Source organism: Rhinolophus hipposideros (genome assembly GCF_964194185.1).
Source record: "Rhinolophus hipposideros genome assembly, chromosome: 7".
Taxonomy (NCBI): Eukaryota; Metazoa; Chordata; class Mammalia; order Chiroptera; family Rhinolophidae; genus Rhinolophus; species Rhinolophus hipposideros.
In genome coordinates this window covers 11,722,935-11,738,893 of record NC_138053.1, presented here as the reverse complement: position 1 = coordinate 11,738,893, position 15,959 = coordinate 11,722,935, and the positions used below count along the sequence as shown (strand labels likewise).

Sequence of the window (15,959 nt, the reverse complement as noted above, 5' to 3'; positions counted from 1 at the left end):
ATATCACGTTATTTGCATGTTTCTAAGCCTGTCTGGGCTTCCATTATATTTAGGATAAAATCTAAACTTTAAAATTTTGCATACTCTCATCCCCATTGATCTTTCCAATCTCATTTCGTTCTCCCCCTTACCATGAGACCTTTACATTCTGTTTAATTCCTCAAGAGAGTTAAACTTTTTCCTCCCTCTGGGCCTTGATAAATGTTGTTTCTTATTCTGATGTAATCTTTTTCCTGTTTGGCTAATTCTTGGCTCAGTAAAGTCTCTGTTTAAGTATTATCTCCTTCGTTATAGCTCTTCAGCTATAGCTCTTTAGCTCTGTAACTACATTGAATTAGATTCTCTTTTATTCTTTACCACAACACCCTGTTTCCATCAGTACATTTATTGCTATTTGTAAATGATCTGTTTCTTTTCTTATTTTGTTAGTTCCCCATTGAGACTCTTAAGTCCCATAAAGGTAGGAACCATGTCCATCTTCTTGCTGTTATATCTCTTACTATTATATCCCTATCACAAGGTGAGTAGCACCTTGTGATACTCAGTGGCTCCAGTACAGGACCTGACACATTGTAGATAATCAAATACTGAATGAATGGATAGATGGATGGATAAAGGACAATTAATTGGTTGTTTTATTGTTAGCACCTATCAGAATAGATGGAAACAGTAGGACTAGTTGCAGCTTTCATTACTGTTGAAATGGAAAGGAGCTTTACGTAATTTGCCTTAACGAAAATAATCTGGATGCCTGATGAATAACTTCAAAAATCAGACAGGTCACCACTACGAAACAGACAAAGGTGTACATATAGTTAGTATATAAGTTGGATGGAAGACAAAAAAAAGGTTCAATTAGTATGATCCTTTTATTTTCCTAACTCCTTTTTTGTTTCCTTGACCTCTCAGATTGAGGGGTTTATCCATGCTTTGATTTACATTCGGGCTAGTGACAACAATCAAGTTAGAGGTGCTTGAAACTTAATTATTAAGGTATACAAAATAGTAGTGCATGACCAGGTCAAATCATTTTGCTTGGAAAGTGTTCCCTCATACAAGAAAAGAGTAATATCAATAGTTGAACTAAGACATATTCAAGAGTTTACCAGCTACTTTGTAGAAAAGTCAGGAATCATACACACCACTTAACTCTTGACCTAATTATTATGGTCTAACTTGCTGTTCACTAATTGCCAAAAAAATTTTGTTCTCTACAGCTGAAATATTTAATGAGAACTTTGGACCAGATTTTCGAGAGGAAGAGACTTTTTTTTCTGTCTTTGCCATCTTTTTTCCTGCTGCAACTGGTATTCTGGCTGGAGCAAATATCTCAGGTGATCTTGCAGTAAGTACTGTATTGATTATATATTAAAAAATACTGTACTGATTATATTTTTAAATGTATATATATTTATTTTTAAAGATAAGACTTACAAAAAATCTTCTTGTCTTCTAGGATCCTCAGTCAGCCATACCCAAAGGAACACTCTTAGCCATTTTAATTACTACAGTGGTTTACGTAGGAATTGCAGTATCTGTAGGTAAATAGTTTTACATTTCTTTTTGTGTTTCAGAAATTTCATGATGTGCATACTATAAATAGATATTTTGTAACATATTTCTAACTTTTAAATTCAGAAATACTTCAATAAAAAGACATGGAGTTGCATATTTTAATTAAAAAACTGTTTTAAGTTAACTAGTAGTGGCTTTATAGATATTATCTAAACCATCAAATGTTCTATTGCTCCTCCAGGATTTTTATTAATTATAATAAATTTTAAAAATTAAGTAAAATCTTACCTGCAAATTCTTAAATTTCACTGAGTGTATTTATAGAAAATTTTAATTCATATGTAAAATTCATATGCATTTTACTCTCTGATCTTTACAAATTTTTGAATAATTTTATCTATGGTAATCTTATTATATGAAGATTGTTTCAAGCAGTGCCTGGCATTTTTTACCTTAAAAACTGATTTTGATGAACAGCACATACTATTAATACATTGAATGAAAAATCTTACTGCTTAGTAAGTTAAATGAAAATTGTTTTAAACCATTTTATTACGTTTATGGAATCATAGCATTTTAGAACTTGAATGGACTTAAGTGGTAACCCAATCTTTAAATTCCTGTTTTATAGATGAGGGAATCAAAGCTACCAAAGATAACTGGTGCTTGCTTTAAAGAATTGGTTTCATGGAAAAGTGGGTTTTGATTTGTTTTTTTAATAAAGTCTTAAAAGTCTATTTATAAGTTTCTTTAACTGAAACACTTTAGTCCAGAAAAAATTTAATAACTATTAATTTATATATAATTTGTATGCAGTAATTAGGTAAATTGTCTCAGGTTTATTACACTTTCATGAAATTGTGTACTTTACCCAGAAAGCACATATTCTTGAAATGTAAGCATTGTTTTTAATGTCTGAACTCTAAAAGTCCAGTTTTACAGTTAAGTGTCTTAAACATACTGTAAGAGAAATTTTAGTTTAATACCAATTTAAAGAATCACAAACTCCAAATTCATAGACTGCAGAATATAAGGTTTCTGTAAGAAAATTTCATTTTTGTCATATATTCCATGATTTGTTTGGAGGTAATGACAGAACTGTTTTTGCAAACTCTGCCTCTAATTTGCATCAATGTCATTTTGAAATTTCATTAAACAAAGACTTAGAAATGCTAATAATCATTATTGTGCTGGGCTAAATAAAAATTTAAGAAAGGAATTGGATTTCATGTAGCCTTACAATCCATCTATAAATCCCAGAAATTCATTTTGAACAAATGAATTATACTGTATATAATCTTACTGAAATATTTTTGTGTTCCCTTAAAAGTTCCTAGCATGCTTGTGTTTATCATACATAAGCTAGCTAAAGAAAATTTAGTTTTAAAGAATATAACTGATATAACTGTTTATGTTTCAAATTGGAAAATAATTTATTAGAGCACATAAATGTTTTCTGTTTTTATTTGACCCTGTAACACTGCTGGCCCTCATACTCATTTTATTCTGTCCACACTATGCCTTGGAGCAATAGGAGTAGCCCTTTCTCCCCAATATTCAGTAGCTGAACCAGTAAAGATTGTCTCTATACTAATGGTTGTATAACTGGTTCAAAGCAATGGAGCCTCCCCACCATCAAACATTTTTTGAAATACGAAGCACATAAAAGCATAACTACTTTAGGATTAGATAGGGCTTGGTTCTCCCCTCACCCCTGCAATGGTTTCAGAAGTACCTTTAAAGAAACGTGGTTTTGCAAACACTGCTCTGATTAGATGAAGAAATAATGAAGAATCATATGTAGTTGATCTAGTCATTAAAATATTCTCCCATTCAAATTTAATTTCCATGTATTCAGTTTTTGCTGTCACGGCTATAATTTTTACCTCATGTGTGATGAGACAGTAGTGTTAAAGTGCTTCAAAAGTAAAAATATATGAAGTCTAAGGGGTGCTAAATACTATTACTTGTACATCATGTTATTCCAAATAATGAGGTGTTTTCTGCAAGAAAACTTTTTTAATGTTTATGGAAATTTTTAATTTTGCACAAAACCAAAGAGTGTTTTCTAATGAGCCTAATATAACAACCTTCACCCAGCTTCAAAAAAGCTTTCAAGAATTACCAATAATGGTTAATCTTATTTCATCTATATCCATTCACTCTGCCCCAGGGGTTATTTTTAAGCAAATCTCAGATAAATCATATATTGTTATTAGGGTACACTTATTTGAGAAAAGGTTTAAATAGAATTATAATTCATTACTGTTCAAAATGTTTTTTTCTCACAGAAAATAGTACCTGAACTCTGATCTTGGGCAGATTTCAAATATAAAATATTTGGAGGGTAGGATAACATTTCTGCCATTTGAACTTTCAACACAATGTTTTGATATTTCCTTAAGGCCATCTTAACCAAATAGGCCAGAAAGTAGTTTTGCTAATATACCATTTTCCACAACTATATTTACAAGCTTATTAAGGATATATATAAATACTCTTTATAAGATTCCATTTCATTCCTTAAATATTGGGGACCATGATGTTTTCCAAAGTCTGTTCCACGTACAGCTATCTTAACTGTAAATGCAGTGTATGCTATTATAAGCAAGTATATATGCAGTCAGTGTCATAATTTCTTTATGGTGTATATGTGATTTTGAAATGAATATAAACGTTAGCTATATTATTTGTTCCTATTGTCATTTGGCCTTCAGGATCTTGTGTTGTTCGGGATGCCACCGGGAACATTAATGACACTATTGTAACAGAGCTAACAAACTGTACTTCTGCAGCCTGCAAATTAAACTTTGACTTTTCTTATTGTGAAAGCAGTCCTTGTTCCTATGGCCTAATGAACAACTTCCAGGTGAGCATCAGATTTGTATTATATAGGTATTCTGTATTTATCTAGAGGTCAGACCGTTATCAAATCTGACCATTCAGAGTACAGCAATAACTTAGAAAGGAGGACTGTTATTACTTTATACTTAGATCTTTTTTAAAGACTGTAGATAATTGATTGGGCAAACAAAAATTTGGAACGGTAAAGTCTGAAGCTAGTTAAGAAGAGCAAAAGGGTCCCCGAAGATAACACTTTTATAATAGAGTATAATAGATTTAGTACACTCTTTCAGAAACCCAGGAAGCATTGGAAGCATCTCACACATGGTCGTATTTGTTGGGTCTATTTCTGGATTCTCTATTCCATTGATTTTTGTGTCTATCCCTCCACCAATACCATACATTGATGTAGTTATATACATCTTGAAGTCAGGCAGATTGATTTTTCCCATTTTATCCTTTTTCAAAATTGTTTTAGTCTTTCCATGTAAGTTTTAAAATGATCTTACGTTTATCTACAAAAAGTCTTACTTTGATAGGAACTGCATTGAACATGTGTGTCAATTTGGGGAGAATTGACATGTTTATTGTGTTGAGTATTCCAAACACAGTATGTTGCTCCATTTTTTTTTTGGATGTTTGATTTCTTTTATCAGTATTGTATAGTTTTTAGAATACAAGTCCAATACATATTTTGTTAGGTTCATACCTAAGTATTTTATTTTTATTTTGAACAATTTAAATCCACACTAATTGAAATAAGTTCAGTTTTCTAGGTAGAGGTTTCTACATAATTGCTTTATATAAATACCCTTTTTAAAAAGTATTGATCAGTATCAATAGTGTTATTTAATTAGATGTGGACCACATAGTCATGCTGTGCCAAACCACCATTTAACAACAGAATTAAAGTTTTTACGGACGCTTGAAAGTTTGTGAACTTTTAAAACATATGAACTATGTAAAGATTAGTAATCTCAAGTATTTGGAGACTATCAGTGCTTCTGCTTTTTATTATTACCTTTATAAGATATTGAAAGTGAAATGAAATTTTTATAAAATTTATGGGTTTTTAGAAACTGAGGAAGGATCATGTAAGGGGAGAAGGAATCACTAAAATTTGGAGGATAATTTTGAAAATTGCTTGATAAGTTCTAGGATGCTAGAAGGAAAAGACCACAAAGGTATAGATTCAGGAGATAAGACAAAATATTCTGCAGTAAATTTATAGAATAGATGGTTCTATTTTAGTATATGTGCTGCCGAAGCGAGCACGAATAGATGGTTCTACTAATTGAAAGTGAAAAATAAAAATTTTGCTTCCTAGTGTTTTTCTGGTATTGTGTCAACACAATAAATAGAATAGTTGAGGATTTGATGTATTTCAGAACACTATAATTTTATGTAGAATACATAAATATTACAAAATTTTGTAACTTTAATTTTTAATGGCAATATTTTTATTATCTATTGTATAGTTTCAAGCAATTGAGTAAACTTTCAGTGGTTCTAAATATTGAACCCAATTATGTAATAGAAGTTTGTTTTTCCTAGTCACAAGACTAGGCAAAATCATAGAAATGAAAGAAAGTATTCTTATCCAGCTAATGATTCAGGCCAATTCTGACATTGATATTGTGTATGAAAGGCACAAATGTTGGTCTCTGCCCAGTGACTAAAGATGCCAAGCAGTTTCTGTGTTGTTGCCTTAAAATACAAAAATTGTGTTGTCTTTATCAAGTCTAATATGGACTCATTGAAGCAAAGAGAAGTTTGGTACACGTAAAGCTGCTTTTCTAATTTAAGTAAATAAAAATTTTTTAAAAGGCTTTCTAATGTGATAGAAAATTGGGGGGAAATTCCTGTGAAAATGTAAATTGGTTGTCGTTTGGAGAATGAAGAATGCAGGATAGGACATAACTGAGGAGCATGTAAGTGGGAGTCTCCATGAAATCCATGCAAAGCCACACTTTATAACACTGTTTTGCGTATAATTGACTTTTCATCTTCAGGAGGAAAGGGGATTTGATACACCTTGTTCGCTTAAAAATTTTAAGTTTATATGTGTGTAGTCTTACGTTTCTTATTCTAGTTCTGTATTTTACTGTCCTTTGAAACCTCTGACTCACCATTGCTTAATAAACAAAATGTGAGCTTCTTTGCTCTGTCAGTCAAAGCCCTCCATACCCAAACTTACGTCCCACTGCCTTCTGTTCGGGCTGGATGCCAGTCATGGTGTGTTAGTGTCCCTGTATCTGCACACACTGACCCCACTCTGTTCATTTATTTGGTGCTTCACTTCGCTTGAAATGTGCCTCCCGTTTCTTTGGAGATGGCCAAATCTGCGCGCCCTGAAGATTTTCCTAAATCCTAAATCATCGACACACACACCCCAGATACAAAATTTCAACATTTATTTTACTTGCCATGTTTTTACCTTTTATTAGACTTTTGTCTTTTTTCCTTCTTTTTTAGAGACAAACTGTTTTTTTCTTTTGTTTCCACTATATCTGTGGACAACAGTGACAGCACCATTATTTATGTTATTATCCTTGCTACTCATAGTTTACCATAACATAGTGGGAAATTCAGAGGTTATTAGGTAAATATATTAACTAGAAAACAGGAAACTTGGGAAATAGTGTTTCCAGATGTTAAACAGGGAACATTATTTACCTCAATGTTGAGGTATAGAAGAAGAGAAAATGTAATTTTTTCCTCAATACACGACAGGTGAAAGGTTGTGGTTATATATGATGCCAGTGGTGTCAATTTTGCCTTATATCTGTCCTTTACAATCTCATTTCCTAAAGTTGGGACTGGCAATTCTAGATATTCTAGCACTAATAACTGTGAAAAATAGTGATTATGAAAAATGAATGGCATATATGTAACTACTAAATTGTTGCTAAAGAGCTGAATAGAAAATCACCTTTTCAAGTTTCTTTTCTCCCCGAGATTCTTGGATTAATCAATGCTAATATTTCTTAAAACATTTAAATGTATTCTTCATTTTTAACACTAGGACTTCTGAAAGATACATTTACGTGAAAAAAATGAAACCATATAGTCAAGTGTGTAATAGTAATGAACAGCTCAAAGCCTGATTTCACTATCTCCTTGGTCTCAGTTGGCATGCTCTCGGTCAATATAAATGAAAGGTAAATCTCCACGAATGAAGGAATGACTGTAGTGATGAGCATCATTCACTGCTGGTCAAACATAATGATTGGATCAAACTGACAGTACCTGAATCCATCAACAATGCTTCTACCTGAATTTTGTATTTTGACACATTTTAAAAATGCAGAAAGGACAGTGCGGTGAATACCTACGTGTCCATCTTTCACTTATATTGACTAGTTGTTTATATTTTGCCCCACTTGCTTATCTTGCTATGTATGTATATTATTTTTCTCAAACATATAAGAATATGAGGTGTGATAAAAAAATATGGTGTATATTTAAATAAAAAAAATTTATTACAGTAAAAGACACATTGCCATTAATCCCCCTCAAAATACTCCCTCTTGCTTTGAACACACTTATCTCATCATTCTTGCCACTTTCTGAAGCAGTTCTAGAAGTTCTCTTCATGAGTGTCTTTAGTTGTCCTGTTGTGACTGCCTCAGTGTCCTGAATCAATTCAAAATGTTTACCTTTCGTGGTCATTTTGACTTTGGGGAAGAGCCAGAAGTTGTACGGTGCCAGATCCGGTGAATAAGGTGCATGAGGACACACCGTAATGTTTTTATTTGACAGAAATTGCTGTACCAGAAGCGATACGTAACATGGAGTCTTTCCGTTCTAAACAAAAACTATGGTGAATGCTGCTGCCAAGAGCCATCCAACAGAAAGGCAGGGATCTTCAATACCGGAAGCGGTGCATCAAACCTTAGTAACAGTGTGTGACAAGTTTCAACTTGTTCGGTGCAGTCAGTCGGGTGTGAGCTATGGTTAGGAGGTGTGTTTTAAAGTATGTGGTAAATCATCCTTCATCATGACAACGCTCCGTGTCACACATCGCTTCTGGTATATGGCAATTTTTGTCAAATGAAAACATTACAGTGCGTCCTCGTCCACCTTATTCACTGGATCTGGCACCATGTGACTTCAGGCTCTTCCCCAAAGTCAAAATGATTCAGGACATCAAGGCAGCCATGACAGCACTTCTAAAGACACTAACGAAAGAAGACGTCCAGAACTGCTTCAGAAAATGGCAAGAATGACAGGATAAGTGTGTTCGAAGCAAGGGGGAGTATTTTGAGGGGGATTAATGGCAATGTGTCTTTTACTGTAATACGTTTTTCATTTAAACATTCACCGTATTGTTTGATCATATCTCATAAATAATAGACATCACAACATGACAGTCAGTTTGAAGTATTTAAAACATTCTATACAAGCACAGTACAATTATCCCATTCAAGCAATTTATGTTCATAAAATACTGTTATATGAATATATATTCCATATTCATATTTGTCCACCTGTCCCAATAATGTCCATTACATCTATTTTTCCCATATCCAGTTGGATCCCAGGATCCAATCTGGGATCACACATGGCAGTTAGTTACTATATTATTTTAAAATCTTAATCTAAAGGAGTTCCCAGCCTGGCTATTTTAATCTTTTAGGATGTTGACATTTTGAAGAGTTAAGGCAAGTTATTTTGCAGTGTGCCACTTGGATGTATCTGATTGTCTTCTCATTATCTAAGTGATCAATCCAGTTTTTAAAAAACTTCATCATAAGGAAATGTTTGAACATGTAAAAAGACAAGGAAAGCAATATAATGTGTCCAATGTACACATTTTCCAGCTTCATTGGTTATCAGTGCTTAACTAATTTTGTTTTATTTATAACTCCCACAACCCAAATCCTAGACTTAGATTTTTTCAGCTAGAAATATTTACACATTTAGCTCTAAAAGTAAGACTCTTTTAAAAAACAACCCTTTCTCCCACCCCCCCAAAAATATAACCACAATACTAATCTACTCTCTTAACATCCGAAATAGAAACAACCTTCTTGAGCAAAGTATACCACCTTGAAAGATTCTTGCGAGAAAACTTGTACTTTTTAGTCGGATTAACTGTCCAGTTCCACCTACCAGTTGACTAGAAATGCAGAGGTGAGAGGAATAGGTTAAACAACAGAGTGGACATGCAGTCAGTGAAATCAAGAGTGGCATTTTTATAGGACAAATAACATAAGAATAATAAAATGTAAAGGAGAGGGTGAACCTGTAGATTGAGAAAGACTTTTAAGACACACATCAACCAAAGGTAAAGTAGAATCCTTTTGTGGATACTGATTTGAAGAAACTATTTTAAAAAGCAAGAAAAGTGGGACAGTTTGGGAAATTTGAGTGCCGATCGGCTATTTGGTGCATTGAAGTAATTATTCAGTTTTTAAGCTGTGACAATAGTTCTGTAGTTACAGTTTTTAAAAGTTGTTACTTATTAGAGAGAGGTAAATACCGAAACATTTATGCATGAAATGATATCTGTGGTTTGATTCACAATGATGTGGGGATTGGCCCTGAGTTGGTCATTGTTGTAACTAGATGATGGATACTTGGTGTTTCAATATGCTCTTCTCTCTGCCATAGCGTGTCTTTGAAATTTTACAAAATAAAAAGATTTTTAAAGGTAAGAGCTAATGGTAAATCTGTTTCGGGAATTTAAGAGCTGGTGTAAATCTGCTTCAGCAATTTGTAATGCGCATAACAATTACTACTGTTTATTATCAAATTTTCCCCAGTATTAGTCTCCCTCTTTTGATGATAATGATGTATAGTATTGAGTTCTTTTTTCACTTGTTTGTAAGACTTATTTTTCCATTTTTATCACTTTTTTTAAGGTAATGAGCATGGTGTCAGGATTTGCACCATTAATTTCTGCAGGTATCTTTTCAGCCACGCTTTCTTCTGCGTTAGCATCCCTTGTGAGTGCTCCCAAAATATTTCAGGTAAGTGTTTTCACATGATGAGCTTCATTAAAGGGGAGTTTTAATTTGGGATTGTTAATATTTTAAACTTATTTGTTTCTTCTGTCAACCATATATAGATAGATATGTATATACATATATACATATATATGTATATATATATATACACACACATATACACATGTAGCAATGCTATTGAATGCATATGGACATATTTATACAAACATTTATACATTTACATACTGTTAGAGTACAGTCTTTTTGTATTTCTGGAAATACTGATGAATGTTTGCTTTTTTTGACATACTCTATTAGCATAAATTTTCATGTCTTACCAAAGATAAGGAGTGCTTAATATGTGCCACACATTGTGTTAGATACTCACAGTGTAATGATGAATAAGTTAGACATTATCTCCCTTTAATGAGCATTAAATAAATAGCTGATACTGAATCAGAAATATTTTTTATTACTAAATCAAGTAAATGAAATGTTTATTCTGCAGCTTTGTTTTTCACGTTGTAGTTATAGCCAGTTAGCACAATAAAGGTGTAGAACTTCTGTCTTAAAACAATTTTCAGAATTTTTAAAAAAATGATTTAGTTCTATAATTAGGAGTTTTAGCTGCTTTAAGTCTAGAATTTGAAGTTGGTATGAAGTAGGTCATATCTCTGTCATACTTCTCAAGCTTCCAAATTTCTTCTATTTGTATGTCTGCTTTTCTGATTCCTTCATAAAACAGTTTCAACATAGGGGTGGGGTAAGGTGGATAAAAACTTCTGGTATTCTAAACCAGCTGCTGATTGATTCTTGAAATGTTTGAATCACCTTTCCAGTTTGTAGGTGAAGTAGTATGAGACAGGGAAAAGAAGGACAAAGAATTAGAAACGAGGATTCCATTCCTAATTAACCTGTTGTAACTATAAGCAAATCTGTATATTTAATTTTGATATGTTTCATTTTATTGTTTACATTTCTTCATTAGGCTTTATGTAAGGACAACATCTACCCAGCTTTCCAGATGTTTGCTAAAGGTTATGGGAAAAACAATGAACCTCTTCGTGGCTACATCTTAACATTCTTAATTGCACTTGGATTCATCTTAATTGGTTAGTCATATAAATGGCCTGATAATGTAGATTTTGGTGCATTTATAATTTTAGCACTAAATATAAATTAGAAACAAAATGTTGCTTTACCTAGTATACTAAGTTAGTTTCTTTTTGATCAAATGAGAGTGTTTTATATCTACAAATAATAGCCCTTAATACATATTAACTAAAATTATTACCATGGCTAAGTCCCTGTTAGGGCTAGAAAGAACTCCTAGGTTCTTGTCCCTAAAACAAATACAGTAAGAGCGTAAAGAAAATGATTTGAGCGTTCCCCTGAAGGTAGAACCTCCACTGATCTACTTTTTGGCACTTTTGCTTCTGATCACAAGTGAGCCAATGGGTCTTAACTGCTAAAGAAGACACTCAATTTTTATTAAAAGTCTAATGATAACCACCAGGTGTGGAAATTAACTTTCATGTCATGTCAGGTATGTATTTGGCGTAGCTTCTTTTTGAGAACAAGTTGGCATTATTTAGTAGTTTCCCGCAATCCATTCTTTTTAAGGGTATGTATGTACCCTACCGAAACGTGCATATATGCCCATATATAAGAATGTTTTTTGTGTCATTAATTATAGTAGTGAAAAATGGAAACAACCTGAATACGTACCAATGGAAGAATGAAACTGCAGAATAATATATAGCAGTAAAAAAAAAATGAATAAACTTTGTTTTCATATATCAATATGAATGAATCTCAAATATAATAAATGTAAAAAATAAAATTGCAGAATTATATAGTATGATACTATTTACGTAACTTTTAATACACCCAGAACAGTACTACAGAATGCTAAGGGACTATATATGTAGTAAAACTATATAAAATCATTGGAAAAAGAATATACCCATTTTGGAAGAGTGAGGTATAAAGGGGGTTTCAACTGTGTACAGAAGGTTTGATTTCTGCAAAATAAAATACATGAAGTACATATGGCAAAGGTGTAAGTATTTATTAAATCTGGATGGTGGATATAGGAGTATTCATTATGCCATTATCTAAAGGTTTGAAATAATTCATGATTTTGGAAAGTTAAAAAATGCCTCTTATGTCAACATGCCTGTTGTTTCTTTTGCAGCTGAACTGAATGTTATTGCTCCAATTATCTCTAACTTCTTCCTTGCATCCTATGCACTGATCAATTTTTCAGTATTCCATGCATCACTTGCAAAATCTCCAGGTGATTTTACGGTTTTTTTTGAAAATTTTGTAAATGTCATAATGTCTTTGACGTGAGAGAAAATAAAACTTGAACATTTTAAAGATGGTATATGTGGGATTAGCTCGCTGATGCTCCGTCTGACTCAGATTTTACGATTGAGTCAAACTGAGTCTTCTAAGGTCTCCCAAATGGGAATGGAAGATAGTTTCTATAACCAACTCTTAGTTTTTTAAGTAAGTAGGTGAGTTTTTAAAACTTCTCAAAAACATTCTGTTTGAACTGTTTTGTATATTCATTAGAATATGGATACATACCATGCTAAAAATCAGAAAATAAAGCCACACTATTAAGGATTCAATTTGAAACCTTTTTTAAGTCTTTCTAGTTTTTGGCTTTCACTAGGGTAGGTTGGTTTACACTTTTTTGATAAAGAGTTTATTGAATACAGAACTAGTAAGATAGAATAATGTGGAAGTAAATCGATGTGCCCTCTTCATAGCCATCAAGAATTGTGAAATTAAAACGTGACCACTAATGGCCCATGACTTGACTGTTACATATTAGACATATACTTAAATGCTTAAAGCCCTCTCAGTGTAGCAACCACAAAGTTGTCTTGTGCGTTCATATGTACCCTTGTCTAAAGCAGGTGAGGCATGTGAGTGACTTTTATTTATCTATTTTATTTGTTATTGTTAGGATGGCGGCCAGCATTCAAATACTACAACATGTGGATCTCACTCATTGGAGCAATTCTTTGTTGCATAGTGATGTTTGTCATCAACTGGTGGGCTGCATTGCTAACGTATGTGATAGTCTTGGGGCTGTATATTTATGTTACCTACAAAAAACCAGGTCAGTAACCTTTTCCATTTAGTATTTCAAGCTAGAAACCTCTAGAAGTTTCTTGTTACCTTTTATTTAAGCATTATCTTTTGTATATTTAAAAGTTTTATTTTGCGTAAAACTTCAAATACTTTGTTTCCAAATACATTTTAATGAAACAATTACTACAAGACTTTCTAGTCTATGGAATTCCATTCTTACCCATAAATTAAATTTAATCCTTTTTGTAGAAAATAACAAATCCAAATAATTAACATTCTGTTGCACTCAATATATTTTAAAATTATTCTTTGAGAGGATTAGATTTGTGGTAGTAGTAGCTGTTAGCCTAATAAGTATATGTTTTACCTGCTACGGCGTTAGTACCTCCTGTACCGGTAATATGTACCATGGAATTCATAAAATACTGGAAGACACAGTGTCTTCCCACTAGCTTACTGTGTTTCAGGAAAAATTGCACAAATGTAGTTTAACTTGGAAATAGTCAAAGATTATCTAGAGTATCTTACTGAGAACTGTTGGTATATCTTTACGTAAGAAGATGATGCTAAGATGTATTAGGATTGGTCCAGTATTCAGTGTGGTGACCTGAAACACAGGTTAGAAGAAAGATCCAGTGATAGAGGTTTGAAAAGTTGTGGCCCAATAAAATAGATTAGGAAGAGATTATAAGAGTCGTTGCAGTGTAGTCATTTTAAACAGTGAGGAAACATTTTGTGATTTTGAGGTTTTAGAATAGAGTGGTGGCTTTAGAAATGAAATGGACAAAGAGAGCATTGTTTTAACCATCTTAGAAGCAATTATTTCTCTAGTATGCCTGTTACATCTCTAAAGTAACAAATGTTTAACATCATCATTTGGTGTTCAGGCTGTTTATTCAATAAGGAGTAAAATTTGCCTGTTTAAATAATTCAAACTGTTAAGTACTATAAATACTACTTGCTAACATTCAGAGATCTGTCTTTCCCTTTAAATTTTTGGCTATGTAAACAATAATTTTAAAATGTTTTCTTTATTTGTGAAAGACTTGAGTTGCATGCCCAGCATGTCTGCAGCCCCGTCAGCTCAGTCTTTTCCAAATTGTACTTTCCCTTTAAATGCAACTATAGTTCAGATTAGCATTGTCTTCATGTCATGCTGGTTTCAACTGTAATAGTTTATTTTAGCAATTGACTATAAATGTGAAAGCATTGTTTACTTCTCTGTGTGTCTCAAATTGGTTATTGATTGGATTTTAATATTGGTGCTATGCCCCACGGACACTGTCTTCCCACAGATGTGAACTGGGGATCCTCGACACAAGCCCTGACTTACCTGAATGCACTGCAGCACTCGATCCGTCTTTCTGGAGTGGAAGACCATGTGAAAAACTTTAGGTAAGTGACTAGGTAACATGGAAACATTTGTCTTAGGTGATGATCAGATCTTCATTTACTGTTTAGTAACATTTTTATATGCTGATATTTCATGAGAAGTTCTCTAAAAGCATAGAATGTTTTTTGTTTGGTTGGACTTGGACAATTTATTCAAAAACAAGGTTGAGCTTTCTTCGTTACCAAAATTTTACAAACATAAATATCACCTGCCTTACAAAAATGTTATGAAAGTTTTAGAGGTATCTCATCTGAAGACTTTTAAATGGGAGTTATAAAGTGAACAGTTTTTCCCCCCTTTGTGGCCACTGAAGTTATGTAACTACTGTATAACTACTGTGTATGGAATCCATAAAGATTTTTGACATAAATTATTTTGTAATTTTATTAAAGAACTAAATATTTTCATGTTAATTGCTTCTTTCTCATTATCTGCTTAACTGGAAACCAGCTTTAGTGATAAAGAATCAATGCCTTAGAGTAAAGAGTATTTATTACTGTTTTTCTCAATAAATGACTTTATATTTTATCTTATAATAGTTTATTTGATCAATCATCGGTTTAAAAACTATTCCTTAATTTAACATGCTTCTAATAATTGGTGAGATTGTTACTAAATCACTATTGATAGATACTTTTCTAAATTCAGAAATACTATTTACTTATATAGATTCTTAGAAACTATAGATTATTATCTATTCTTAGTTAAAAATAAGCTTGTCTTTTTTTTTTAAATGGATCATTAGTTGTTCTTACATTGTTCACTTAAGCCTGGCTGCGAGCAGGTGACTTTCTGTAGTCATGAGTAATCCCCTTCTATTGGCTTTGGCAAAATAAACCCAGAAATATGTTCCATGTTTGTCAGTAAACCAAAAGAAAAGCGTTTTTTAAAGAAAGCCTGAGGAGTGGACAAGCACCAGAAAAGAATGGCTGTACCAAATTTCTTCCAGTAAGAAAAGTGGTTGTGTATTTTCTTTGTTACTCTTGTTTAGATCTACCTCCTCTTTGTTTCTAAAATGAAAAGTTCCTTGAGACCACAGATCTTCAGCTTTGGAGTAGAGAGAGTAGGGAAAAGTTCCTTGAGACCACAGATCTTCAGCTTTGGAGTAGAGAGAGTAGGGAAAAGAAAAGGGAATGGGAGGAAAACTT

General features: G+C 32.7%; 1 protein-coding gene across 2 annotated transcripts in view; it reads left to right on the top strand.

Moving 5' to 3' along the window:
* The window catches only part of SLC12A2 (solute carrier family 12 member 2), an 86,062-nt gene that overhangs the window by 41,030 nt on the left and 29,073 nt on the right, over positions 1-15,959 (top strand). For both annotated transcript variants that reach the window (XM_081054519.1, XM_081054520.1), the window contains exons 8-15: positions 1,218-1,345; positions 1,457-1,541; positions 4,233-4,384; positions 10,227-10,334; positions 11,299-11,422; positions 12,508-12,609; positions 13,291-13,446; positions 14,714-14,813. In XM_081054519.1, coding sequence (XP_080910645.1) covers positions 1,218-1,345; positions 1,457-1,541; positions 4,233-4,384; positions 10,227-10,334; positions 11,299-11,422; positions 12,508-12,609; positions 13,291-13,446; positions 14,714-14,813 — 955 coding nt within the window. The remainder of the gene's footprint in view (positions 1-1,217; positions 1,346-1,456; positions 1,542-4,232; positions 4,385-10,226; positions 10,335-11,298; positions 11,423-12,507; positions 12,610-13,290; positions 13,447-14,713; positions 14,814-15,959) is intronic.